Source organism: Bos indicus x Bos taurus, chromosome 2, assembly GCF_003369695.1.
Source record: "Bos indicus x Bos taurus breed Angus x Brahman F1 hybrid chromosome 2, Bos_hybrid_MaternalHap_v2.0, whole genome shotgun sequence".
Taxonomy (NCBI): domain Eukaryota; kingdom Metazoa; phylum Chordata; class Mammalia; order Artiodactyla; family Bovidae; genus Bos; species Bos indicus x Bos taurus.
Window position 1 is genome coordinate 135,345,853 of NC_040077.1, and position 26,425 is coordinate 135,372,277.

At 53.6% G+C, this 26,425-nt stretch overlaps 2 protein-coding genes across 8 annotated transcripts in view; both read right to left on the bottom strand.

Moving 5' to 3' along the window:
- CROCC (ciliary rootlet coiled-coil, rootletin) overlaps positions 1-6,431 on the bottom strand; it is a 51,163-nt gene extending 44,732 nt beyond the window's left edge. For 3 of the 6 annotated variants that reach the window (XM_027522409.1, XM_027522444.1, XM_027522400.1), the window contains exon 1: positions 161-281. In XM_027522409.1, the coding sequence (XP_027378210.1) occupies positions 161-222 (62 nt within the window). In that variant the 5' untranslated portion in view covers positions 223-281. Of the gene's footprint in view, positions 1-160; positions 283-6,363 lie in introns of those variants that run through there. The other 3 variants (XM_027522472.1, XM_027522418.1, XM_027522463.1) reach the window with 3 other exon arrangements.
- A 5,764-nt stretch (positions 6,432-12,195) lies between these two features.
- Positions 12,196-26,204, bottom strand: NECAP2 (NECAP endocytosis associated 2). 2 transcript variants are annotated; one of them, XM_027522496.1, is made up of 8 exons: positions 26,067-26,204; positions 23,800-23,900; positions 21,002-21,106; positions 20,835-20,916; positions 19,777-19,885; positions 17,116-17,293; positions 14,266-14,350; positions 12,196-13,459 (listed from the first exon to the last, which is right to left on the bottom strand). In XM_027522496.1, exons 1-8 carry the CDS (start codon positions 26,156-26,158, stop codon positions 13,411-13,413), a joined length of 801 nt encoding a protein of 266 aa, XP_027378297.1. In that variant the 5' UTR covers positions 26,159-26,204; the 3' UTR covers positions 12,196-13,410. The 2 variants fall into 2 exon arrangements, with proteins under 2 accessions (XP_027378297.1, XP_027378307.1); XM_027522506.1 differs by lacking the exon at positions 23,800-23,900 and having other exon boundaries at positions 26,067-26,201.
- Positions 26,205-26,425: the final 221 nt, after the last annotated feature.

Here is a 26,425-nt window from a genome sequence, read left to right on the forward strand (position 1 = left end):
GGGGGGGAGGGGAAGGGGAGGAGTGGGAAACGGAGGGAAGGGTGGGGAGGGGGAGGGCGTGGAGGTGAAGACCCTCCCTAACACACACACACACACACACACACACACACACACATCCAGGCGGCGGGAAAGGCCAGTCTTCAAGATCATCTTTACTGACCCAGAAAAGGGGTCACACGCTTTGCTGAAAATGTGTTTAGGCGCTCGGAGGACTTCACACATCAGGAGCGGGCTGCGGAACTGCCCAGTGCAGGCACGGAACCGAATCCCCCTTCCCCACCCAACTCCCGCCACGCCTCCCTCCGGGCAGCGTCCCAGGGGAAGCAGCTCCGCCTCTGTGAGCCTCAGTGTCCCTGCGCAGGGAGCAAACATTGGCACCCGTCTCAGGGCGGCATCTGGGGGCAAAGGGCGTGTGACTGAGCGCCGGGCTTAGAGTGAATGTGTGAGCCATACTGGTTTCGTTCATCCGAAAATCCAACCCGCACGGTCGCTGTACCCCGGCCCTGGGGCGCCGAGCTCCACCCCCAGCCTCCCACCGCTCCTCCCCTGGGGCAAGGAGGCTGTGCGGCGCCGCGGGTAGGCCGTCAGGTCCGGAATCAGGGCCACAGCGGAGTCCCGCCCTGCCACTTGTTGGCAGTGTGACCCACGAGTCACCGAGACTCAGCATTCTCGTGAAACTGACAGTCACCGTGAGGATTAAATGGGTTGAACCGAGTAAGGGGTCTGACCACGGCTGGCACGTCACCAGCAGTCAGAGCAAGGCGGCTGCTGTTCCCTCTGTCGCTGGCGTCGCCCGTCTGGGCTCCTGCTACCTCTTGACCCCCGGCCTCCGGGTGCTCTCTGCTCTAACACTGTGTCACATTCATGCGATCACTTTGAATCCTCACCTCAACCCATTTCCTGATGAGAAAACCAGGCGCAGAGAGCTGGGGGCTCTCACCTATTCCAAACTGCGGCTGCTGCAGAAAGGGGAAGCAGCCCTAAACTCTTTCCACTTAAGCCAGGCAGCCTCCCAGAGGGCCTGAGGGCAAGGCAGGGGCATTTGCACTCCAAGGCTCTACCAACCTTGTCTAGGTCAGACCGAGGAATGCAGCAGGTGCCGTATAAATGTACAACAGTCCAAGCTGAGCCTGAAACCCCTTGTCCCCAACTAGGGAATCTACTCTGGAAATGGAAAACCAGGAATGGAAAACCAGGAGCCAACACACGGGGCCAAAAAAATAAGTGCCTGGATGTTGCCATGACAACCAAGGCCGGATTCAGGCAAAACTAGACTCAGAGGCAGGGAGCTCTCACCACAAAAACCTGGGGCTCCATCTTCCCACCTCCAGACACAGCCTCCAGAAACGCCCCCCTACAGGCTGCACACCCACAGCCAGAGCAGAGGGGGGCCACAAACACCCCCAGCCAAGCTCTGCAGCCCTGCTTTCCCAGATGGGCAGAGAGGGGGCCCAGATGCGCCTGGTGAACTGAACTAAATTATTCCCCACCAGGGCCCTAGGGGATGGGGGCAGGGAGTCAGATGCCCTTGGCTCTGCCCACAGAGTTCTCCCCGTCAGTCCTTCTGGGTTCTATCACAGAGCCCGAGAAACCATACTAAACCCTGTGTGTATGTGCACTTTCTAATGTTCATAGCTTCCATCCAGCTGTCAAAATAACCACTGAATTCCTCATGGAAAGCTCTGGATATTACAGCTTTAGCATCTGACTGCCTGGATTTGGCTGTGCCTCCCAACAGCTGTGTGACCCCGGGCCAATGACTTTGCTTCAGTTTCTTTATCTGTAAAATGGGATAATAACAGTGCCTGCTTTTACCATGAGTTTTAAATAAGATGATTCACGCTTAGCTATGTACCAGGATATGGTATGACAGGAGCTGCTGTGTGTTCACCAAAGAACATTTCCAGTTCTTCTATGGGAAATGGCTAGAAGCTATTTCCCAGACTCCTTTGCAGTCAGATATGGCCATGTGATCTAGTTCTCACTAGCAGAATTATTGATGCTTTTGAACTGTGGTGTTGGAGAAGACTCTTGAGAATCTTGGACTCTCCTTGGACTGCAAGGAGATCAAACCAGTCAATCCTAAAGAAAATCAGTCTTGAATATTCATTGGAAAGACTGATGCTGAAGCTGAAACTAATACTTTGGCCACCTGATGCGAAGAACTGACTCATTGGAAAAGACCCTGATGGTGGGAAACTTTGAAGGCAGGAGGAGAAGGGGACGACAGAGGATGAGATGGTTGGATGGTATCACCGACTTGGACATGAGTCTGAGCAAGCTCCGGGAGATAGTGAAGGCAGGGAAGCCTGGCGTGCTGCAGCCCATGGGGTCTCAAAGAGTCCGACATGACTGAGCAACTGAACAGCAACAGCAGAATTAAGACAAAACTAAAGTCTGCCACTTCAGACCTGGCCCATGAAAACCTCCCACGAGGACTTCTCTCCTTCCCTGTCCCCCAGCTGGAAGGAAATAACGCGGAGTTCCTAGAGAATGCTAGAGCCACAAGCTGGAAGGGGTCTGGGTCTGTAGGTCACCACGTAGAAAGCACTTAACAGGACTTCTCATGAATGAGAAATAAACTTCTTTTGTGCTACGTCACTGAGATTTCAGGATTTCACTATCACATCAGCTGTGCTGTGCTTAGTTGTTCAGTCGTGTCCGACTCTGAGACCCCATGGACTGTAGCCCGCCAGGCTCCTCTGTCCATGGGATTCTCCAGGCAAGAACACTGGAGCGGGTTACCATGCCCTCCTCCAGGGATTCCTTCCCAGGGATCGAACCGGGGTCTTCCACGTTGCAGGTGGATTCTTTACTGTCTCATCCACCAGGGAAGCCCAGGAATACTGGAGTGGGTAGCCTATTTCTTCTCCACGGGATCTTCCCGACCCAGGAATTGAACCAGGGTCTCCTGCATTGTAGGTGGATTCTCTACCAGCTAAGCTACCAGGGAAGCCCATCGCATCAGCCAGAATTACCTTAATGACTCCCCACTGTTATGTAATTAATACCACTGGTCTTTATTTGTTTGTTTTGTGGTGGCCAGCATGAGGTATCTCAGTTCACCCACCAGGGATGGAACGCCAGCCCCCTGCAGTGGAAATGCAGAGTCCCAACCACTGGACCGTCAGGGAAGTCCTTCGGGTTGGCTATTATTAGTGCTATCATCACCAGTACCAGTACCCAATCTAGAACCCTGCCTGGTGCACTGTAGCCCCTCAGCCATTGTTGGGTGAATTAATACAGAGAAGACACCCTTTGCACTCATTCCCTCCCCACTCTTGCTTAGTCCTCTGTCCACCCCGCAAAGCTGCCATTTGCCAGGTCCAGCTGCAGGCACTAGCCAAAAAGTTCCTCAAAGGCTACTCATGAATCTCAAATGTACCAGCTGCTCTTACCCATTATCCCTTCTTTATTCTCCAGTTGCTGACTAGAAATTATGATAAAAATACTGAACCTACCATGAGCCAGACCCTGTGCCTAAAATTTTGCACCTCTACCTTATCTGCTTAAACCTTCTCGACAGCCCTGGACGCTGCTACTATTCTACTCACTTTACAGATGACAACAATAAGCCTGGGTGCAGTTAAATGATTTGCTCAGAAACACTATTTTAGGAACAATCCCAGGTGTTCTCCTTACTTATTGCAAGTAATAACACTTTCCTTTCCTCTCTCCACACCAAAAATTATTTGCTCAAAGTCATCCAGTCACGGATGAGTTACAAGCTGGAATCAAGACTGTTGACAGAAATATCAACAACCTCAGATATGCAGATGATACCACTCTAAAGCAGAAAGCGAAGAGGAACTAAAGAGCCTCTAGATGAGGGTGAAAGAGGAGAGTGAAAAAACGAGCTTAAAACTCACTATTAAAAAAACTAAGATCATGGCATCCAGTCCTATCACTTCATGGCAAATAGATGGGGAAAAGGTGGAAGCAGTGACAGACTTCCTCTTCTTGGCTCTAAAGTCACTGCAGATGGTAACTGTAGCCCTGAAGTTAGAAGACGACTGCTTCTCGGAAGGAAAGCTATGACCAACCTAGACAGCATATTAAGAAGCAGAGACATTACTTTGCTGACCAAGGTCCGTCTAGTCAGGTCTTTCCAGCAGTCATGCACAGATATGAGAGCTGAACCATAAAGAAGGCTGAGCACCGAAGAATTGATGCTTTCTAACTGTGGTGCTGGAGAAGACTTGAGAGTCCTTTGGATGGCAAGATCAAACCAGTCCATCCTAAAGAAAATCAACGCTGAAGCTCCAATACTTTGGCCACCTGATGAGAACAGTCAACTCATTGGAAAAAGACCCTGATGCTAGGAAAGACTGAGGGCAGAAGGAGAAGGTGACAGAGGATGAGATGGTTGGATGACATCACCAATTCAATGGACATGAGTTTGAGCAAACTCCAGGAGATGGTGAGGGACAGGGAGGCCTGGCGTGCTGCAGTCCATGGGCTTGCAAAGAGCTGGACACAACTGAGTGACTGAACAAGAGCAACACATCCAGCCATGAAGAGCTGAAGCCACAGGTGAGACCCACGTGTGCCTGGTTCCAAAGTTTTAAACAATCACAGGATGGCTACCATGTAGTACTTACTGTATGCCAGTCACCACCCTAGGTTTCTGATGTGTATCAAATAAGCCACTGCCACCTCTTGCCCAGCCTGCTAAGATGGCTCCTCATGGGTGTCCCTACTTCCGCTCTTGTCCCCCACCCATCTGGTCTCACACATCCCTCTTCTGTTCAACCCCTACTCTGGCTACCATCACGCTCAGAATAAAATTCAAAGTCCTACCACGCCCACAAGGCCTGCCTGATCCAGCCTGGTCCACCTCTCCACCTCATCTCTCCTCTCCCCCAGCGCACTCCTCCCCAGCCACGCTGGCCTAACTGATTCTAAACACACCAAGCAGGCTGCAGCTCAGGGCCTTTGCACCTGTCACCTTCTCCGCCTGCAATGCTCTTCCCCTTTCCTTTCACGGCCGACTTCTGCTTCTCAACCAGACCTCGGCCAAAAATGTCACCTTCTGAGAGTGTAAACCCTGATCTTCCAGCCAAAAAAAATTTTTTTTCCTACAGGTATGCTGTTGGTCTGCTCCAAGGGCAGGAACCAAGTTGGCCTTGCTTACTGGTGTCTCTGCAGAGCTTAAGGCTCCAAATACCATTAACAGTTGTTGAGTGAGTGAAGGAATGCTAGGAGACAAATAGTAATATAAGAAACTAAATGAAAAAGAAAAAAATAGAAAGGAAAAGAAAATTTCCCTGGGTTTGTCGGGGTCACACAGGGCAAGTCTTGGCCTGTGTATTCTCCACAGAAAAGGATCCCACAAGGACCCCAGGAACACATATTCAACACCAGCCACATCTCAGGAGCCCAAGGTTAAAAACCGGGCCGTGTCCCCCACAGCGGACTCCGGGGTGGGAGGGGTACCTAGTCTCCAAGGGCTGACCCAGGGCTTGAGAGAAACACGGGAGAAGAGGAACTAAGTCAAAGAAATCTCCAAGATCCGTTTCTGACTCCTGAGGTCTTTCCTGACTGAGGAGCCTGCCCTGGCCTTAGCCTCTGCTCTGATCCGGTCACAGGATTTGGTTGGTAAGCACCTGCTGTGAGCTTAGCTATGGAAAACAGGGAATCTCAGATGAGAACAGATGGTACCCGAGTGTCGCTTCCCTCCAACCGTCTCCCAATCCCCAAGACAAGTAGAGGTCCCAGAGGGACCTGGGGAGACTGGTCCCCAGGAAGGCAGGCAACGGCTCAGAGCGCATAAAAATCACAAGGGAGCCGGCTCACAAGGGCAACCCCAGAGATGGGGGTCTCAGGCCCCACGGTGAGAGGCCCCAGGAGGGCCCAAATCCCTGCAGGGTTTGCTATGTTGGGGAACTCAGTGGACCGCGCTGGGCCTCAGTCTCCTCATGGGCAAAAGGGGACTTCTTGCGACTTCGCAGGCTGCACTGAAACAAAATCCCAAGCATGGGGGGCAGGGCCGGCGCCTGGCCCACCGGAAGCGCAGGAAGGGATGCCTGCTGGTGGCGGAGTTGGGAAAGGCCTGTCCCGGGCGAGCCCCCGCCTCCTCCCGCCCACCCTAGGCCGCGGCAATCGGGCGGGATTTGGAGCCGGACGGCGGGCAGGACGTCCGCAGAGGCCGCGGGCGCTGTCCGCCAGCGGCGGGCCGGGGAGCGCGAGGGGCGGCGCGCGCCCTGAGGCCCCCATGCCCCAGGCCCGGGGCTCCGGCCCGCCTCCGCGTGCGCCCGCCTCCCCGCCTCCGCGCGCGCCCGCGACCCGCCCCACCCGCGGCCGCCGCCCGCCGTGCGCGCCCGAGCCCCTGGCTCACGGCAGGGCGCGCCGCCGGATTCCTACCTTCGCGCGCCAACGCCGCTGCCGCGCAGGCCGAGCGGGCCGGGCCGGAGGGCGGGGGTAAGGGCGGGGCCAGAGGTGGGCGGGGCAGTGGCGGGCCGGGGGCGGGGCCAGAGGCGGGCGGGGTCGAGAGGGGCTGGCGCCCGAACCGCCCGCGTCCCCGCGTCGTCTCGCGTCGGGGGCGCGCCCTGGGCCCGGGGTGTGGCCGGTCGCAGGGAGCGTGAGGCGGGCTCTGGCCCGGAAGCCACACTGGACGGAGGGCTTTTCCCACAGGCTTGCATTTACTGCTCCGGACGGTAATAACCCCCAAACAGGGATTATTAGCTCCTTATGCCAAAACGGGAAATTGAAGACTAAGCCAGTTGCTCAGGGCCTAGAAGCTGCAAGGTGGTAGGGTCGACTGGAACTGAGACCCAGCAGCAGTCTGGGGTTCTGTGTCCCCTGCTGTTTGGTCACTAACTCGTGTCTGACCCTTTGCGATCCCATGACTGTAGCCCACCAGCCTCCTCTGTCCTTGGGATTCTCCAGGCAAGAATACAGGAGTAAGTTGCCACGCCCTTGTCCAGGGGCTCTTCCCGACCCTGGGGTTGAAATCCCCTCTCCTGCATTGGCGGCAGGGTTCTTTACCTCTGTGCCACCTGGGAAGCCCTTGTGCCCCCTGGCCCTGCCTTCAAGGCCTTAAACTCCTAAAGTCTGGCCTTGACCCATCGCCCAACCAGACTGAGGAGGCATCAGTTACTTGACCTGTGGGGAGAATGCCTTTGTTTTCTTGATTGTCCTGCAGTCTCCAGTGAGGCACTCTGGCTTCCGCTTGTTCGTGGATAAAATGGCAGAAGCCCACGTACTGCCCCTCCCGTCTCAGAAGCTCGGGTGCCTTCTCCACATGGAATGGGGAGGAAACCATAGAGGAAAGCATGCTTTTGAAACTAAACAGCGATGTGTCCTGTCTGTTCTAACAGTAGCTCAGATGTCCATCCTCAGTGGGCCTCAACTTCCCTGCATTCCTGAAGGCACTGGGTCCATTTCAAAAGGGGGAGGCAGGCAGGTCCGAATCTCTAGGGTGGAGGAAGGAATGTTTTGTTTGAAGAAGCATGTTTGATTTTGTGATTTTACATTTGGAAAAAAGTAAATTCCCACAAAGAAAAGCAGCAGGCCTACAGCTGATGGTTCCGTTTCCCCACTGGTAGGAGGGGATGGATGGTGGTGGTGCTCAGTCGTGTCCAACTCTTTGCGACCCCGTGGACTGTAGTCCCCAGGCTCCTCTGTCCGTGGGATTGCCCAGGCAAGAACACTGGAGTGGGTAGCCATTTCCTCCTGTAGGGGATTTTCCTGACCCAGGGATCAAACCCTCATCTTCTGCTCGGCAGGTGGGTTCTTTACCACTGTGCTACCTGGGAAGCTCCCCAAATGGTAGTTTTATCTTTGTCAAAGCCTGGGTTTTACACCTGAGAAACTACATTAGGGGTTGCCAATGTGTCCTTAGGGCTCTGATACCTGGGGATGATGGAGGCAAGGCTGCGACCTGGGCCAGGCCTGAGAGCTGTGGTCCAAGATTTGGGTCAATCCCTGGGGTCTGGGATGAGGAGGGCTGTGAGGTTTGCAGGAGAAGGGCACAGATTCCCTGTGGTGTCCCTGGCCCCGCCTAAGGAGGGCTGACCGACCTCTGCCAGTAAGCAGATGGGCCCCCAGCTTCCCCAGCGTGGCTCAGGTCTGTGTCAACCCGTCCATAATCTCCAGATTTGGTGAATCCCTACCCAGGCCCGGCTCCTTCATGGATCACAGCCTTGTCGTGACAAACCTAGACAGCATATTAAAAAGCAGAGATATACTTTGCTGACAAAGGTCCATATAGTCTACAGACTATGGTTTTTCCAGTAGTCGTGTACAGATGTGAGAGCTGGACCATAAAGAAGGCTGGGTATTGAAGGGTTGATGCTTTTTTTTTTTTAAACTTTACATAATTGTATTAGTTTTGCCAAATATCAAAATGAATCCACCACAGGTATACATGTATTCCCCATCCTGAACCCTCCTCCCTCCTCCCTCCCCATACCATCCCTCTGGGTGGTCCCAGTGCACTAGCCCCAAGCATCCAGTACCGTGCATCGAACCTGGACTGGCAGCTCGTTTCTTACATGATATTTTACATGTTTCAATGTCATTCTCCCAAATCTTCCCACCCTCTCCCTCTCCCACAGAGTCCATAAGACTGTTCTATACATCAGTGTCTCTTTTGCTGTCTCGTACACCGGGTTATTATTACCATCTTTCTAAATTCCATATATATGCGTTAGTATATTGTATTGATGTTTTTCCTTCTGGCTTACTTCACTCTGTATAATAGGCTCCAGTTTCATCCACCTCATTAGAACTGATTCAAATGTATTCTTTTTAATGGCTGAGTAATACTCCATTGTGTATATGTACCACAGTTTTCTTATCCATTCATCTGCTGATGGACATCTAGGTTGCTTCCATGTCCTGGCTATTATGGGTTGATGCTTTTGAACTGTGGTGTTGGAGAAGACTCTTGAGAGTCCCTTGGACTGCAAGGAGAACAAACCAGTCAATCCCAAAGGAAATCAACCCTAAATATTCATTGGAAGGTCTGATGCTGAAGCTGAAGCTCCAGTGCTTTGGCCACCTGGTGTGAATAGCCGACTCACTGGAAAAGACTCTGATGCTGGGAAGGATTGAAGGCAAAAGGAGAAGGGTGTGGCAGAGATTGAGATGGTTGGATGGCATCACTGACTCAATGGACAGGAATTTGAGCAAGCTCTGGGAGACAGGGGAGCCTGACGTGCTGCAGTCCATGGGGTCGCAAAGAGCTGGACATGACTGAGCGACTGAACCCAGGTGCTGACAGGCTCATGGCCTTCCCAGCCCACTTCTGGTCCTGCCTGTCCCCACAGAGCCCTCACTTCCAGAATGTTGCTCACAGCGTTGAGGTCTGCGCTCAGACCCTGCTCTGAGCTCCAGGGTCTGCGCTCCCCCCTTCTTGCCCGTCTCCCCAGTGGACCTGTCCAGGCCCACCTGTACCAGGTCTTCCTTGGGGGTCCCAGTGCACACACGTCGTGGTCAGCCCATGCTGGCGGCCTTCCACACTGCCGGCGGTTAACCTCCCATTTTCTCGTTCCATCCTCCGTCCCCTTTGAACTCTTCTGTGAAGGGGAATTGTAGGCTACAGCTTCTAGGGTTATTTCAGCTTTACAGGTAAGGAGACCGAGACGTCGCAAAGGTGCAGTGGCTTGGCCGAGGGCACACAGTGCGAAGTCCAGTGGGTCTCACCCCGTGTTCTTTCCTCTCCACCATGGCACTGCCTCCGGATATTTTGGGAGGGACAGCACACAGCTCCTCTGCTGAACCTTCTTAGCCCGGGGCTCCCAGGAGCCCACCGCAGGGAAGCACACACTGGCATCAGCCCTCCCCCGGAGGCTTTGAGCCCGCTGCCGTGCTGACCCGGGGCTCTGTTCAGCCCAGCCTGGCCTGTGGGCATTTGAACCCGCAGCGCTGCTGACACTGGTCGCTGCCCCATAAACAGGTGGCACCCAGCCCCGCGGCCCGGGCCCGGCCACCAGAAGGGAGTCATGCCGGCTCCACTGTGGCGGGGTCCAAGTCTGTGGCTCCAGTCACGGAAACACGTGACTGGGACTTAGCACCCACACGCTGCTAGGGCCAAGTGCTTGCCAAACCCAGGTGCGAGGCTGGGTTGGACTCTGCACCCCATCGGCAGACCACATTAAGCAGGAGGCTTAGAGGACATGTGTTCCGGTCAACTGGACTTGCTGGATACCGTAAGGTTAACTGACAGGGTCTTATAACGCCTGACTTTTTTTAAGATCTTTTTTAAACCTTATTTATGGCTGTGCTGCTCTCTGCTTCTGTGCCCGCTCTCTCCGGTTGCTAAGGGTGGTAGCCAGTCTTTGTTCCGATCCGCAGGCCTCTCACCGCAGTGGCTTCTCTTGCTGTGGAGCCGGGCCTTGTTGCCCCGCAGCATGTGGACCCCTCCCGGACCAGGGATCCAACCTGTGCCCCCTGCAGTGGGGACAGGGAGTCTTAACCACTGGACTGCCGGGGAAGTTCCTGAGACAAATTTTACCTTAAGGGCACAAACCAGTGCCTTGCAGACATAAGCAACAGCTGTTGTCACAGAAAGGGAAAGTGAGACCCCAAGGAGCCGGATAAGTGGCCTCCCAAGGCCATACTGCCATTCAGTGTGTCCAGGCCCTTCTTTCCCTCTGACTCCCATTCGATGCCCTTTCACCTTTTGTATTAGTTACTTATTGCTGCCTAATGTATCACTGCAAACTTGGCAGCTTCAGACACGTTTACTAACTCAGTTTCAGGGTTCTGGGGTCTGGGCACAGCTTGGCTGGGTCCTCTGCAAGGCTGCCAAGTGCTGGCAGACGGGGCTTATCTGAGGATCAACCGGGGAAGGGTCTGCTCCCCAGCTCAGGTGGCTCTGGCAGCGTCCGGGTCCTTGCAGACCGCTGACCTGAGTGCTTCAGCTTCTTGTTGGCTGTCAGCGAGGCTGATCTTCCCACCTCGACACTATGGCCCCGGGACCAGGGCAACTCACACAACGTGGCAGTTGGCTTTTTAAAGCCGGTGAGACATGTTGCAATGTTATGTAATCATGAACACATCCTGTAGTCTCAAAGCCCTCAAACCCAATACCTACCTCCTATCCCCACCCCAGTTCGGAAGCTCCAGTCAAGGATGTGAGGAGATGCATGGTTCGGTACTGGGGGCTGACCTGGGGACCCCAGTCCCATAGCTGGGATTCTAGCTTGTGACGCACCAGACTGTCCCCTGCCCTACAGATCCCTCAAGGTGCTTTCCAGGTTAGATTTTTTTGACTGCAGTTTCTTCAGCAGCACCGTTGTGAATAACAGTTCTGGATGCATTACCTGATTCTACATCAAGGTGATTAAGGTCAGACTACAGGATGGGCACCTGCTAGTGCTTCAGATGCCTCGTCCAAGTGACATTTGGCTTAAGGAGACTGCGGGCACACGTTTTTACCAGGAAGACAGTCTAGATCAAAGCCCAGGTCTGTCTCCAAGAACCAAGGGCTCCCCTTCAGCGGCACAGGGCTCCTGTCAAGGGCCTCCTCTAACGCTAAGCTTCCTCTTTCCTAGCGTCTAAGGCATTTAGAGAAGACGGAGAATGACAGCAGACAGACAAAGAAGTTCACTACTCCTGAGAATCCCTTGATGTAATTTCCTTTTCCTTACTTAAAGGGCAAGAGGATCTTCAACTCCAACGCCCTTCGTCCTTGGCTGCTGTCCCGTTGCTCAGCTCTGTCCGCCTCTCTGTGACCCCACGGACAGCAGCCTGCCTGGCTTCCCTGTCCGCCACTGCCTCCTGGAGTTCGCTGACTCACGTTCACCATCCATCTCCTGCTCCTGTCACCCCTTACTCGGCTTACCGGTCAGGGGGGCTGTTTCTATAACTACAGTGAAAGCACACCTTTGTTACAGAAGCCACAGGTGTGGTAAACGCCACGGCCTTTACCTTGTTTTTCGACACCCTTACTGTTTAGGGAGCTGCTTCCACAGGGACGTCTTGGCAGGAGGCAGGTTCGCCCAGCACATTAGAGGGCAAGAAGCCCAGAATGTTCCAGAAGGGCAGAAAGGCTGTTCTCTGTAACCAGAGAAATTACTGGTTGCCTTAGGGCAACAGGGCCAAATCCCCCCATTCTGGCCAACCTGTCGCTGTGGCCCGAGTCTTAAGTCTGGACGTGGGTTCAGTGGTAAAAGGCAGTGTGTGTCCTGCGGAGGCATCCTGGAGGAGTTAGCAGCCATGGCGCCAAAAACATTTCCATCTCTGACATACAGTGACAGAGTAGAAATATTTATTTTTTATCTTAGAAATCTGGTCCCACCAAAAGGCCAAGACTTTTTTTCAGTTCATCATCTAGACCTTTCAAAAAGGAACGCTTTCAGTTAAAGAGGTATTGGATGTCAATGGAAGCGATTTTAGAGGTGTGCTCAGATAAAAGTATTTCCTATAAACCAGGAACACAGGCAAGCCTAGACTTCCAGTTGCTTCAGAACTCCTTCTGTGTGTCACGTACAGTCCCCGAAGGAGAGGAGAAAGGAAGGAGCTGTCTGCAGACAAGGCACTTCAGGAAACAGCCGGGAGAGAGCCCAAGTCCGCCAGGAACCACGCAGTGAGCCTGGGAGCCCAGACGGCGGCCCGCGACAACAGGGCCAAACCCCTCACCTCCATGAGAGCAGCGGCCACTCTCTGGCCCGGACGCAGGCCTACCTGCCGCCAGCGCCTGCCTCGGCCCTGCCCTGCCCGCCGGGCCTTGCACACACGGAAACCAGGCCACGAGGTTGAGATGAACACTGCTCCTGAAGCTCAGAGAAACTCCTGCGGCTGACGGTGAGGAATGCTTTCAGAGGCTCCTACGGGGGCAGGCTGCCAGAGCATGCTTTTACAAAGACCATGAGTTAGTGCAGATCAGCACATTAGCAAAGCAAACATTAAGAGAATTTTAAAAAGCTGGTTAATACTCTTGGTTTCCCTCCTGATCATCTGTTCAGGCTGCAGCCTAAAGACCTGCTGGAAATCAGGAAGGACTCCCTCCTCCTGACTGGAGTGGCTCAGCCAACGCGTGCACAAAGGCCCCCTCCAGACAGCGATCATGTGACACCTATGGCCTCCCCCAGACGGGCTGGTCTGAACCCAGGTAGTACACTCCAGCCCTTCTTTTGCTTTCGGGGCTTGTGTTTAATAAGAGTCATCACGATGGAAGAGTCTCAGAGTCTCTTTCATGTCAAGAGGACAGACGGGGGTAGGGATCCAGAAACTCTTCTTCCATGTTCTGGTTGCAAATTTGAATCCCAGGCAACAGTGTGACTCGGGGCCAATGTACCGCCCAACACACCCAGTCTGTTGAGAGAGCCAGGCAAGGAGGAGGAGAGGAGAGACTCATGTTCCCAACAGAGGCTGGCCAGGGAGCACCGCATGCTCCTTCCTTCAGCCCCAACGAGGCGGCTCCTCTCCAGAAGTCCTATGAGGAGGAGAGTCACGTCCAGGTCAGAACTGAACCCAGCCTGCGCCTGGCTGAGTCTGGCTGGAAGTCGACCTGGAAAGATAGGGAGAGGGGCAGATTTCAAATGTTTGGAAATACAGAGCACAAAAGATGTAACTTCTCTCTAGGCAGAAAGAACTCTAAGAAGCCAGTTTCTGAATGTTCTAGAGCCAGGGTCAGCAAACTACAACCCAGGACTAGACCAAATCTAGTTTTCTGCCTGTCTATGTAAATAAAGTTTCACTGGTACACAGGCACACTCCCTCACTCACATACTGTGGCTGTTCTGGGCTACAGGAGTGCTGATGAGGAGCTGGGATAGAGACCAACTAGCCTGCACAGTTTAAACTTTGGCTTCCTGGTCCTTGAGAGCAAGTGTGTGCTGACTCCCAGCCTACAGCCTGTCCACATAACGATGCTGTGCATTTAGCATCTTTTCACCCTGATCCCTAGGAAAGGCTTGAAATTTTAAGGAAGCAGAAAAGGCAGAGGTCCCATGAGGATGGGCCAACGCCAGAACCCTGGTGAACGCTTGGCCCAGTGTCCTGGGGTAGCTAGTTGGGAGGAGATTAGAGGTACTATGACAAGCCAGAGTACCTGGTGAGGTGGTTTAAAGACCAGAAGGAGCTGCAGAGGGCGGCTCCAGGCCATTCAGCAGCGGAAGGCAGCAAAAAGCCTTCCCAGAGAGAAACGTGCCACCCAGAGTGGGCACTCTGGGGCTCCGTCCCCTCAGTGGCCTGAAAGTGTCTACATCAGTGCTCTTGCTCCCGACGTCAGAAGGAAGGCGCTGGGGCGATCCCAGGTTTGTAAAGTAACAGCCCTGGCCCCAGTCCCAGCACAGAGAACCTGACCCTCCTCACCCTGTGGATTTGGTGAAGTCTCCCCAGATGTCGGCAGTGGCAGTGGTAGCAGGCTTGGGCTGTGGCCAGGACACAGTGGCACCTCCTACAGACGTCCCCAAGTCCAATGGGAAGAAGAGGAGAGAAAGAGATAGAGGCGTCAGAGACCTCCCCTTCTGGTTGCCTCAGTAACCAGGAAATCAGACTGTGATTCCAAGGTACTGAGAAAGACGTGCAGAGACGTGCCTTTTGGCAACAAACACCTCCAGCCATTCACATTTCTGCTGCTTCTGATGAGCCCGAGGGGCCCCTGGAGACGCGCAGAGGCCACACGCCAGGCGGAGGGGAGGGGACCAGCGAGGGCGGGTCCCACGCCATCACTCTACCTGGAGCACACCTCGCCCCAACCATTTATGCTGGAAATCTGTAAAATGTACTACCTCCTGACCTCTTGGACGAAGAATGCTCACCAAAACTGCAACACTGTCTTTATATAAAGTCCTCGGGCCAGTGTCTGGCTCAACTAGCTGAGAAAGTTATGTCCCAGACATGTGCCAAGTCCTAGGAGCCAAACTTATGGGGCTGGGGAGTCTTCCAGAAGTCCCAAGTGGGCATCTGTGTGGGCGTTGTCACCAGGTGGAGGGCACGACGTGGCTGCAGGCCTGCTTTTCCGGCCCCTCCCCCAGTGGTGCCAGCACCCCTTCCTAAGGCCCTGTGCCAGCCACCTGCCTTCCCACCAGCTACGTCTAATGTCTAATGGGCCGGAAAACCACGTACAAGCAGGGCCCTCCACAGTTCAGTAGTTCGCCCAGTTGGACACTCAGTGAACTGTAAAACGTGGGCTGCCCCGGTGGCTCAGATGGTAAAGAATCTGAGGTCAAGAATCTGCAGGTAAAATCCGCCTGCAATGTGGGAGACCTGGGTTCTACCCTGGCTGGGGAAGATCCCCTGAAGGAGGGCATGGCAACCCACTCTAGTATTCTTGCCTGGAGAATCCCATGGACAGAGGAGCCTGGCAGGCTACAGTCCATGGGGTCGCAGAGTCGGACACGACTGAGCGAATAAGCACGTAAGTATTTAATAGACATTATCTCCTTTGAACCTCACCACAGCCCCTGGGGGAAGACAGGCCAGCCTGTTTGACTTTATGCAGGTTACCTCAGCCTCAATCTCCGTATCTCTAAAATGGAGACAGCAGTGATGAATACTTTTCGTAAGACTGACCGGTCTGAGGATCAAATATGTTAATACAAGTGGAGGGCATCCAACAGGCCCAGTCAACTGTGATGATGGTGTAACGATGCAGTGCCACGCACACGAGAGCGAACGTTCAGGGAGCGCTTACACTGTCCAGGTGCCATTCTGTGCGCACTGTGTGGGTTGGCGCATTGGATCCTCACAACAAACCTGTGCTGTAGGCATCATTACTACTCCTTTCCTACAGATAAAAAAACTGAGGCACGAAGTAGCAGGCAATCTTCTGAATATCACACAACGGTTAGCTAGACTGTGAACTCACTCAGTCTGGCCTGGGAGCATATAGCAAGTGCTCTTGAATGCTGGCTAGTCACGACCCGCGGCTGCCTGTCCGGCGCGTGACGTCACGAGGCCTTGGGAGCGGAGGCCTGGCGCTGCACCTGCAGTGCCCTCAAACGCTATCTGGCGTGACACAGGGACTCCACGTTGGCACTGGACATGCATCGGCCACAGACAGAACGCCCGAGACTGTGGCCCTCAGGCCTCAGTGAGCCCCCAACGGTGTGAAGTGTGCAGGTTCCCGCCCCTGTCCCCAGAATGCCAAGCCCAGGGGTCCTGTGACCTCACTGAGAGTGACTCCAGGGGCTGGGCAGGCACACTCCCCAACTGCTGCTCCTGCCATTCTCTTGGGGTGAGGGATTCCCCACAGGGCTGAGGTTTGAAGCCTGACCTCCAGGTAGGCCCGACTCTTAAAAGGGAAAGAAAGCAGGCTTCTTGTCGGGATCCTCCCCCAGCCCAATATGCTGGTCAGAGAAAGGGGTCTGGCGACAGTCAGCCAGCCCAAGGAAGGCGAAGAGCATCACACTGGCCTGGCAGGCAGGGTGGGGACACTGAGGGGCCGGGCTGGCCTCCCAGCACCTCCGCGGCTGGCACGAGGCACTCACGTCCAGAACCCCGGGTCTCCAGGGGCGCTGCTCACAGCCTGGAGCGAGCGCCAGCGCAGCCGCTGGGGGAGCTGCCTCACGGCGTCCAGTGCCCAACAGCCTCGCTGAGGAGCCTGCTACAAACTCAATCTCCAGGTATACTTCCCACCACCCACCGTGGAACACTCGTGCAGCCTCCATCTCCCTAACACACCAATGCTTAAAAGTCTAAGTCCTGTTCATGCTCTTCTGTCTGCAACGCCAGCACCCCTGCCCAGATCTTTGTCCTTCAAGGCCTGATTCAATGCCACCTCTTCCATGACGACAGCTCCCCAGATCATGTGGCTGGTAGTGAGTTTGGTCCCTGTGCATTTGGTCTCTGTGCTCAGGACTCTTCTCTTCTGTTACGAACAGACTGAGCATCCTGTGACCAGAGACCATGTCACCATCACTCACTCATTTAATGAGCAGCCTCTGAGAACCAGGAACCCATGCGCTGAAGATTTCACGGCAACAAGTGAGTTGTAGTCCCTGCCCATCAGGGCGGGACAGACACCCTGAAGGAGAAGTGGTGGGAAGAGAGGAAGCCCTTACCCAGTGTGGGCAGGACCAGCTTTGTGGCACCCACCCTCCAGTTCCTCACAACGGGCACTAAGTGTGACCAACGTGGGCGAAGGAGGGAAAGCTGCGGGGCCCGCTGCCAGGGGGAAGAGGAGCCCAAGCTGCAGGGCCATCACCCTCGCACACTGACCTGAGCTGGGAGAAACTGCTGGCTGGACGACAGAGCCCCCCACAGACAAATGCTCCCCGGAGAGAGGGGCCAGGGCAGTGGTCTTTGCCCCCGGGGGTGGGGGGAGCAGGCTCAGTCCTCCCGTGCTGGTGGGCCGTGCGCGGGGCGTCCCGGCTGCGCCGTCCTTCTTCTTCATGCTCTAAAAAGAGGGGAGGAATGAGCATCGGTCAGCTCTGCTGGACCCCACTGCCATCAGAAAACTGCACAAGGTGACCCCGGGGCCCCAAACGTCTGCGTCACCAGGACGCGCAGCAGCCATCCACGCAGCATTTTCACCTTGAAAAGCTGTTTGTAAGAATCTTTAAAGCTGAACATATGACCTGATGCCTCTGCCATTCCACTCCTACATGGACCCAACAGAAATACATACACGTGGGCACCAAAGACACCATCTGCACACTGACAGCAGCGCTCCTGTAACAGCCCCAAACTGGAGACAGCCCCGATGCCCACCATCAGGTAACTGCATTCCTTCTCATAATGCAGCCTGCCACCACCACGAGGATAAACCGACTACACTCAACAATATGGATGCTCTCACACATGCCAGGCTGAGTAAACGAAAGGAGCCATACATAAAGGAGTATGAGGTGTGTGAGTCAATCAATAAAACGTTAAAAACAACATCAGGATAGTGCTCACTCTGTCCTGCGGAAGAGAGCAGGGGAGGGGCTTCCAGAGTGCTGAGAGCCATCCACGTCTTCATCTGGGGGCTAGCTTGTGTGAGCAAACTTGTGTTTTCAACATTTATTTCCTCATCTTCGGCTGCACTGGGTCCTCACGGCCGTGCGTGGGCTTTCTCTCAGTGCACTGGCGTCTCCTCTTGCGGAGCACAGGCTCAGCAGCTGGGTGCACAGGCTCAGCTGCTCCACAGAACCTGGGATCTTCCCGGACCAGTGATAGACCCGTACCCGCTGCCCTGGAGGCAGACTCTGAACCACCAGGCCACCAGAGAAGCCGCATATTTGTTTTTAAAAAAGTCACTGAGTTCTGCATTTACAATGTGTGTGCTTTTCTGTATGTATATTATACCTCAACGAAACATTTAATAAAAAAAAACAGAAACGTCAACACCGAGGTGAACCAAAAGCCAGAGCATGTCAAAGATGAAGATGGCATGGTTCCCACCTTGCCAGGAGAGCAGCAGCTTAATCCAATGCTGAGATCACAGACCAGAGTCAAGTGAACTGAAGTGAAAGTCACTCAGCCGTGTCTGACTCTTTTTGACCCCATGGACTATACTGTCCATGGAATTCTCCAGGCCAGAATACTGGAGTGGGTAGCCTTTTCCCTCTCCAGGGAATCTTCCCAGCCCAGGGATCGAATCCACGTCTCCCATATTGCAGGTGGATTCTTTACCAGCTGAGCCACCAGGGACGCCAGAGAATACTGGGGTGGGTAGCCTAAGCCTTCCAGGCCCTGGGTACGCGTACAGCTGTGCTGATTATTCTAGCTCGACGACCCTGCGCAAGACCCTCCAGCTCTCTACGCCTCCACTTCCTCTCCTGTAAACGGGGAGAATGTTTAATCCACGTGAGAAGTGCCCTAAAAACACTACCTGGCACACGGCTGATGCTCTTTAAATGTTAGTTTCTTCCCAATAAGACAGAGACTCACATCCCAACCAGTCCACGGGACATGACCTGGATTTTCTCTTAAGAGACAGTTGACCAACTTCAAGGGTCCCAAATCATCACCAGCAGGAAGCAGAAGAGAGGAGAAAAGAGATAGTAAGTGAAGCGGAAGACTGTTATTTTCAGGTTACAAACTGTCTTCAGAAACAAATCCACCAGGTCCTCAGTTCCCCCAATCATTCAGCTCCACCCCCATACCCAGGCAGAGGCCACGTCCTGCACTCCAGCCCAGCTCAACTGCTCCTGAGATGCAGGGCCCGTCAGGACCACGACAAGGGAGCCAGGACACCACCGCCAGCAGAGCTGCCCGCGACCCCCAGTGCCCACCCGACACTTCCCCGCCAGCAGAGCGCTGCCCATCTTTTTTTTTTTTCTTAATTTGGCTGTGCCAGGTCTTAGCTGTGGCGCGAGGAATCTCTTAGTTGCAGCATGTGGGATCCAGTTCCCTAACCGGGGACTGGACTGGACCCGTGTCCCCCGCATCGGGAACGTGGGGTCTTAACCAAAGGGCCACCAGGGACGTCCCCAAAACACAACCCGAGGTGAGTACATGGGCCCCCCTGCCAAGGGCCAACACAGAAACATCAGCTACGTCAACAAGCGACTGATGTTCCTCAAGAGGCTTTGCACACGCCATGCCCTCTGAACCGCCCTCTGACCTCTCTTCCCTTGCTCGTAGGTCACTTCTTCCAGGAAGGCATCTCTGGTTCCCCCTAACTCTAGGCTGCAAGACCCCCCACTCCAGGAGTTCACAGCACTGAAGACATCCTGAGGTCACAGAACCTTCCCGCCACGTCATCACATCTCGATTCCCTCATCTCAGCTCCACTCTGAGCTCTGTGATAGCAGAGCCCTCTTGCTCGCCCCCAGCGCAATACCTGGCGTTGGGCTGCTGCTCAATAAACACGTGCTGAACTTTGAGAAGAGCGGCGGCTCTGGGCTGGGCTTGGTGTGGTGGCCAAGGCCGCCAAGCAGGGGCAGCACTCACCGCGATGTTGAGCTTGATGGTCTGGCCCTCCTTGAAGCTTAGGTCCAATTTGGGACCTTGATCTGGGTTCTGGGCTTGTTTTGCAAATTCACACTGCTGTTTCACCCACCTGGGGAGAAAAGAGGAAGGAAGAGGTGAGGAAGGGGCGGGCTGCCCTGTGTTCACGCCCTCGCTTCAGTCCCACCTGCCATCAGTCCAGGACAAGGCTGTGACTGCAGCCTTGCAGGAGGACCTGAGAGCAGCTTGAGAACTAGGCCTGCGTTCAGGTCCTGGCTTTGACATGTAGGCAGCTGCGCGTTTGCCAGTTTCCTCACTAGCAACACGGGATGCCGACTGCCTACGCCTCAAAGACTATGAAACGCCACAAGGCCATTTAGGTAGAGGGTCCTAACACTGGTCTTCAGGAAATCTAAGAACCTGGGCCTCTCCTCCTCAGCATGTGGCGTGAAGACCAAAACACCGTCCAGGGGCTTAAAAAGTAGATGGTGAGACAGGACAGATGCCCAGCAAGTGGAAAGCACCAAAAAGGTCCCCCACTCTCCAAAGAGCAGTGCTCCAGCAGCTACGTAGAGCAGAGCGGAGCTAGAAGCACTCACGTGAGCAGCTGCACACTCCCCACAGCCAGAGATGGAGGCCTCAGATGGCAGGGGAGAGGTTTTCCTGCCGTTCTAGCTTCAGAAAGGACCAGCAGGGCATGTGCTGAGTGGCCTGGAAATCCCAGCACTGCTTATCACAGCATAGAGGAACGGGTCTGCAAAGGCCAAGGGAGCCGGGAAAGGACCCCGGCCACTCAAGGGACTGACGGGGGCAGAGACATGACACCTCCAAGGCTGGGGCAGCTGACTGGGGGTCACAGATGGGCCTCAGGAAAAGGAGACCTCAAGGCAGAGATGAGGACTCGAAGAGTGCAGAGGGGACCTATCTTAAAGGAGAAGTGAGTTCCCCTGAGACTGCCAGCAGACAGATCACACACAACCACCTGGGTATCCTAACCTGGGAGATCATTCTGTCCCACGAAAGAGGGAGGAAGCATGAGTGTGTCTCCTGGAACCACTCACTTGAAATGGTCCTGCAAGGCAACATTGAAGTCAAAGGCGTCACCTCGGTCCCCGAAGCCAATTCCAATAAACGCCCGTCGCCCTGAGGGACAACACACAATCAATCCTACTTTCCAAAGGCAGAGGAAACCCTTCTCGGAAGAGGAAGCCCCGAGTCCCGAGCTTACCGTTTCCATCTTCGATGCGGATAACGAAGTACCTGCTGGAATCCGTCACGCTCTCCACAGCTGTGCCGGGAAACTGATCCACTGGGGCCTGAGCAAAGAGCTCCCCTGAAAGCGGAAGTGAGGATGAGCCTTGAGGCCCTCACAGCCTATTTCTATCCCATGACTAGGGCCCTTGCCCTTCGAGGCAGAGCGGCAAACCTGACTCTGGAATTCAAGTCAAATGCATTCTGGCTAAAGGAACACAACAGGAATACAACCGATGAGAGGTCTAAGTCAGAGGTGGCCTACAGGCCAGACTCAGTTCCTAGTTTAGCACTTTCAACTTAACTGCCAACACTTCAAAATCAAATTACATGTAAAATAATCCAGATTTCTGGCTTCTCTTAAAATCAAAAGCTCTAGCAACGTTGGGCTTCCACTTCCACGTGAGAATGACGGGCTGGAGCTGGTCACCGTTCCGTGTCTCGCCCATTCACATCCACTGCCTGTACCCTGAGGGCCCTGGTTCAGGGACATCACACGTTCTGCATCATTCCAGTACCAAAGGCAGGACTCAAGGGACAGGTGAACCCAGTGAAGCGGGCGGGTTTCTGCACTCTCAGAAGGACCTGAAGCAGGCTGATTTAATCTAATCACAGGCCAAAGGAGTGACTGATTTTAAAAACAGCTCTTCCTTGGAGGAGGAAATGGCAACCCACTCCAGTATTCTTGCCTGGAAAATTCCATGGACAGAAGAGCCTAGCGGGCTACAGTCCATGCGCTGGCATGACGGAGGGGGTTAGAGAGAAATGAATTGGTAGCAATAAACAGGTAGAACTAAAAAAACAACAAAAACAGCTCTTGTAAAATGCATCCCCTTATCAACTACGGCTCTCCAGGGTGTAGTACAACACACATCTTCTGCGAGCATTTACAACTGGTATTGTTTTCGAGTGTGCTAATCTCTGTTGATGAGTCAAGTATTGACCAGTTTCTACTAAATCCTATGGTTCAGAGGTGACTGTGCGATCAAGGCTGAACTGAATCCAAATCGGTGGACCAAGTTTGTAGCTTCTTGTTAACTCCTCTGCCCTCTCTAGTTTGGTACCTGGGGATCTGGGATTCACCCGGATGCTTTCAGCCTAGAGCAGTGGTTCTCCATCACAGGTGATTTGGACCTCCCTTCTGCCAAGGGACATCTGGCAATGTCTGGTGACACTTGTGACTGTCACAACTTGGGGGTGCTACTGGCATCTAGTAGGGAGAAGTCAGAGATGTTGCTAAGTTATCTTAAATATGACTCAGACCACATAACTCAGCTGGCCCCAAATGTCACTACTGCCGAAGCTGAGACACCCTGGCCTAGAGTGATTGGAAAGTGAGGGACAAACACGACCCAGTGGGCAGAACCCCAAGCTAAGGGTGTCCTGGGGTGGCTCCTGCAGGTGAGGCTCAGCTCTGAGCAGTGGCTGGCCCACTAGGTGTGTACCTTAAAGGTAGTTCCCAGGGTCCCCAGAGAACAGGTGCTGCCATTCCCTTGTGATGCCACCTGGGACGTCCAGCAAATCTCGCAGCCAGAGTTCTCTGGGCAGACCAGGCAGCCATCCCTTCAAACTCCTCTGCCATCAATGCTCAGTCATGCTTGAAACAAACTGGCGCTTTGGGTCACCTTGCAGTTCACAAAGCATTCGGATATCTATGTGCTCATTTCGTATTCCAACAATCCCGGGAAGCAGGAAATAATGTGCTCCCCATTTCACCAAAAAGGAGTCCAAGGTATCAAAGGTCATGTGGCTTGTCTAAGGCCCCATAGCTCAGACACAGTGATGCAGATCTGAGAAGAGGCAGCCAGTTTTGCTCACGAATTTTTGCATTTTATTTGCCCCACAAAGGAAAACCTCTATGGTAGAAAAAGAAGACATTACAGAATGCTGGGGCATCTGACTGAGAAGCCCTGCATCTGACTCCAACTCCAGGGGGTAGGCTGGGACTGCTCCAGGCCATGTTGCCCTCCACAGCCCACCCAGAGGCACTGGTGGCGCAGGATTGCCAGAGATTTTGCCAAGGGGGACAACTGTCAGCTGAGTCCAACACAGCCCAGCTTGGCTTGTCCTCTCGCCACAGAAAGAGCTGAGAAGGACAATTTCCAGTTCTTTCAGTTAGTGGGTGTGGTCAGTCTGGGAAGTTACCATTTAGTTGATAAGCAGAATTCCTGATTAAGAAACCAAGCTAACAGCAGAAGTCAACGTGTGGCTTATTTTCCAGGCAAGCTCCAGGGCTTCCTACTTGGGACCAACCTGTAGGCCCTTTCTCTCTGGGCTCCCAAATTAGTACTTCCTTGCTATGCTATGCTTAGACACTTCAGTCGTGTCTGACTCTGTGTGACCCCATAGACGGCAGCCCACCAGGCTCCCCGTCCCTGGGATTCTCCAGGCAAGAACACTGGAATGGGTTGCCATTTCCTTCTCCAATGCATGAAAGTGAAAAGTGAAAGGGAAGTCGCTCAGTTGTGTCCGACTCTTAGTGACCCCATGGACTGCAGCCTAACAGGCTCCTCCGTCCATGGGATTTTCCAAGCAAGAGTACTAGAGTAGGGTGCTATTGCCTTAAGGATGCCCAAAAGAACAGGTGCTTGACAGAAAATACTCTTTTAAACTAAAGGTTGGGGAATGGAGTCAGTGTACAAGTATACCCGGGCTCTGATCTCCAGGACAGATCCCCCGATTCCCTGAGTGGCTTGGCCAGGCCTCATCCGCCCCTCCCTTTACAAAGTGGGAGGTGTGGTACCTCAGCCCCACGCAGGCCTCCCTGGCCTTTACCTGAGGTCCTGTCCTCCAGCTTGATGTAGGCCACTTGGCCTTTTGCAGTGATCCGCAGCCGGCCACTCCATGATGGCTGGTCCAGCTGCCACTCCGCAGCCCTAAAGGGACAAAAACCGTTGTGCTGCTGCGAGAGGCTCCTGCTCCCCTTCTCCATGTTGGGGGTGGGGATAGGGATGGGAAGGGCACGTGGGCTGTGTGCTCTAGACCGGGGTTGGCAGACGTCTTGGGAAAAGGACCACACAATCTCCATCCGGACTCCTCACTCTGCAGCCGCAGAGGGAGAGCAGTCATACTGCGTCACATGTTGGTGCTTCAGGTGTTCTAACTACATATTTTCTACTGAACAGGGCTGTATTTCAGTGAAACTTTATGGACAACCTGATTTTCATATAATTTTCACATTCTGAAAAATTCTTCTTTAAAATGTTCCCCAACCATTTAAAAATGTAGAAACCATTCTTAGCTTATGAGCCAAACAAAAACACATGGGTCATAGCTGGCCAACCCCAGTTCCAGATTATAGAGACCATCTCTGAAGTAGAATTCTAGGTTTTTTTCTGTAGAGAAAGCAACTACTACAAACTACATGGTTTGCTGAAGACACTGCTAGGCTGTGGCCGTCACAGCAATCATTTGGGACCACTGAGACCATCTTGGAGGAAAAGAAGAAGGGGAGCAAGCGTTAGCAGACAAGCAAAGGACAGCCAACAGGACATGTGGGAAAAGTGAATGAGTATTCAGGAAATCTATTCTCAAAGGCAGCCTGAGGAGAAATAAACCCAGGAAACCACAGACCTATCTCAACAGCCTCTTTTGGCTCTTTTAAAGCATTAACTTTACATTTTAGTTCCATCTCAGTAAACCCCCCAAAAGCAAAAACCTTGGGTGTTTCCAAGAGGCTTTTCTTAGAAGTCCCTAAGCATATGCCAGGTCTTGGAGAGACGTCATAACTATGGACGCAGGTTGTTTTGAAGGCCACATTAATGCAGACTTTCAATTCACAAGTCAGCTGACACAGCTTCAGTTCCTCTTATTGAGACAAGAGGCCTTTAACTAAAGTTAAGCAGAGCTCTGAGGCTGAAGTGCAGAGGCTGGCAGTTCCCTTTTTGCCAACCTAGCCATCCTTAACACTTGGTAACCTCGATCTCTGGGGGACCAGACTCATCCTCCTGAAGGAGGGAGGCAGATGACCATCCCTGGTTTGGTGGCCCATCCCATTTGACCACAGAAAGCAAATGAGTTTTTGTCTCACTATTGTTGCTTTCATATTATTTTTAAACTATGTCATGGATGTACTAGGTGTTCAATAAAAAAAAAAAAAATACTCAATAAAGTATTTGTTCACTAGAAAATCAGCTACGAGGCCATGTTAACACAATTGAAAAGTAACAAGAGGCCAGAGACCTTGACACTCCACCATTCCTGTGGTGCAGGACAACCCTGTATCTCCAAATAACCTGGACAAACATTGCCTTCAAGACCGCTCACCCCCACCCCCAACCCCGTGTGGCACAAAATAGCCATAGGCTAGGTTATCCATATGAGACATTATCTTATTTTCTTTTAATATTTTTCGTCGTTGACAACGAAGACAAAATGCAAACTGTACAAAGACATTCGGTGAAAGGAAGTGTCCTCCCAACCCCCCCTTTCCTCTGGCAGGGCAGTTTCCTGTGTTCACTTCCACATAATCTACTTTTACAAACATGCCTATTTGTTCGTCTCAGGTGAACATTTCACCAGACAAGTGCGGATGGATGCCTCTCAACAGCCAGAGGCTGTGATCAAGGCCGAGGTTCGTGCCAAGAAAACTGGGCAAGGAAGGGCCCCTGGGCTTTCAACATCAGCTTAAAACTTCCCAGGACGGGTCCTTTGGACCGGTTCTGGGCTCCCTTCCTTCCCTGGGGGATTTCTGCCAGTGACAGGGCTCCTCCCCTCAAGTCTTTCCAAGGATCCCTTCAAGGCCGTCAGCTAGCGCTGAAAAAAAGGTCTGTGACACCACCACTCCCGACCATGTTTAGGGTCTAAATGCTATATATCGCTTTCAACCGTCCCCGCCGCCGGGACCCCATTCGTCGGACTGAGACAAGAGAAAGTCTGGGTACCCTCGCTGCTCCGGCCTCGACCTGAGAGAACCGGCAGCATTACCTGTGCCCGCCCCTCGCCCGTCAACTGGCCGGGCCGTCCTCTCCCACAGTGGGCGTGTGGGGATGGCCGGGGAGGGGTTAGGTCGTGACTAGCCTAGCCTGGCGGCAGGTGGTCACCTGTAACCACGGTTGGTGGCCCGCGGCGGGATGCGGTAGACGTGGACATCTGGCTTCACACAGAGAACCGACTCGTACTCCGCTTCCTCCATCTCGACGCCCCGAGCCCGCCGAACTTCCGGCTCCTTCCCGGCCCGACGGAAGTCGCGACTCTATGACTCACGTCAGGCTAGAGCGGCAGATCGCGGGCGTCAGCCGCTGCTCGCCGCGCGCCCTTTACTGGAGGTCTCGCCTCACGACCTGTGGCGGAAGGAAGCAGGAGCCACCCAACAAACTGTGGGAAGTTCTTAAAGAGATGGGAATCCCAGACCACCTGACCTGGCTCCTGAGAAATCTGTATGCAGGTCAAGAAGTAACAG

Coding starts and splice junctions, on each gene's coding strand:
- NECAP2 (XM_027522496.1), bottom strand. CDS start 26,158: ATGGAGGAAGCGGAGTACGAGTCGGTTCTCTGTGTGAAGCCAGATGTC. Junction 17,294..19,776: donor CCATCAAGCTCAACATCGCG/GTGAGTGCTGCC, acceptor CCCTCTTTTTAG/AGCATGAAGAAGAAGGACGG. Junction 14,351..17,115: donor AGCAGTTTCTCCCAGCTCAG/GTCAGTGTGCGA, acceptor GGACGTCTGTAG/GAGGTGCCACTGTGTCCTGG.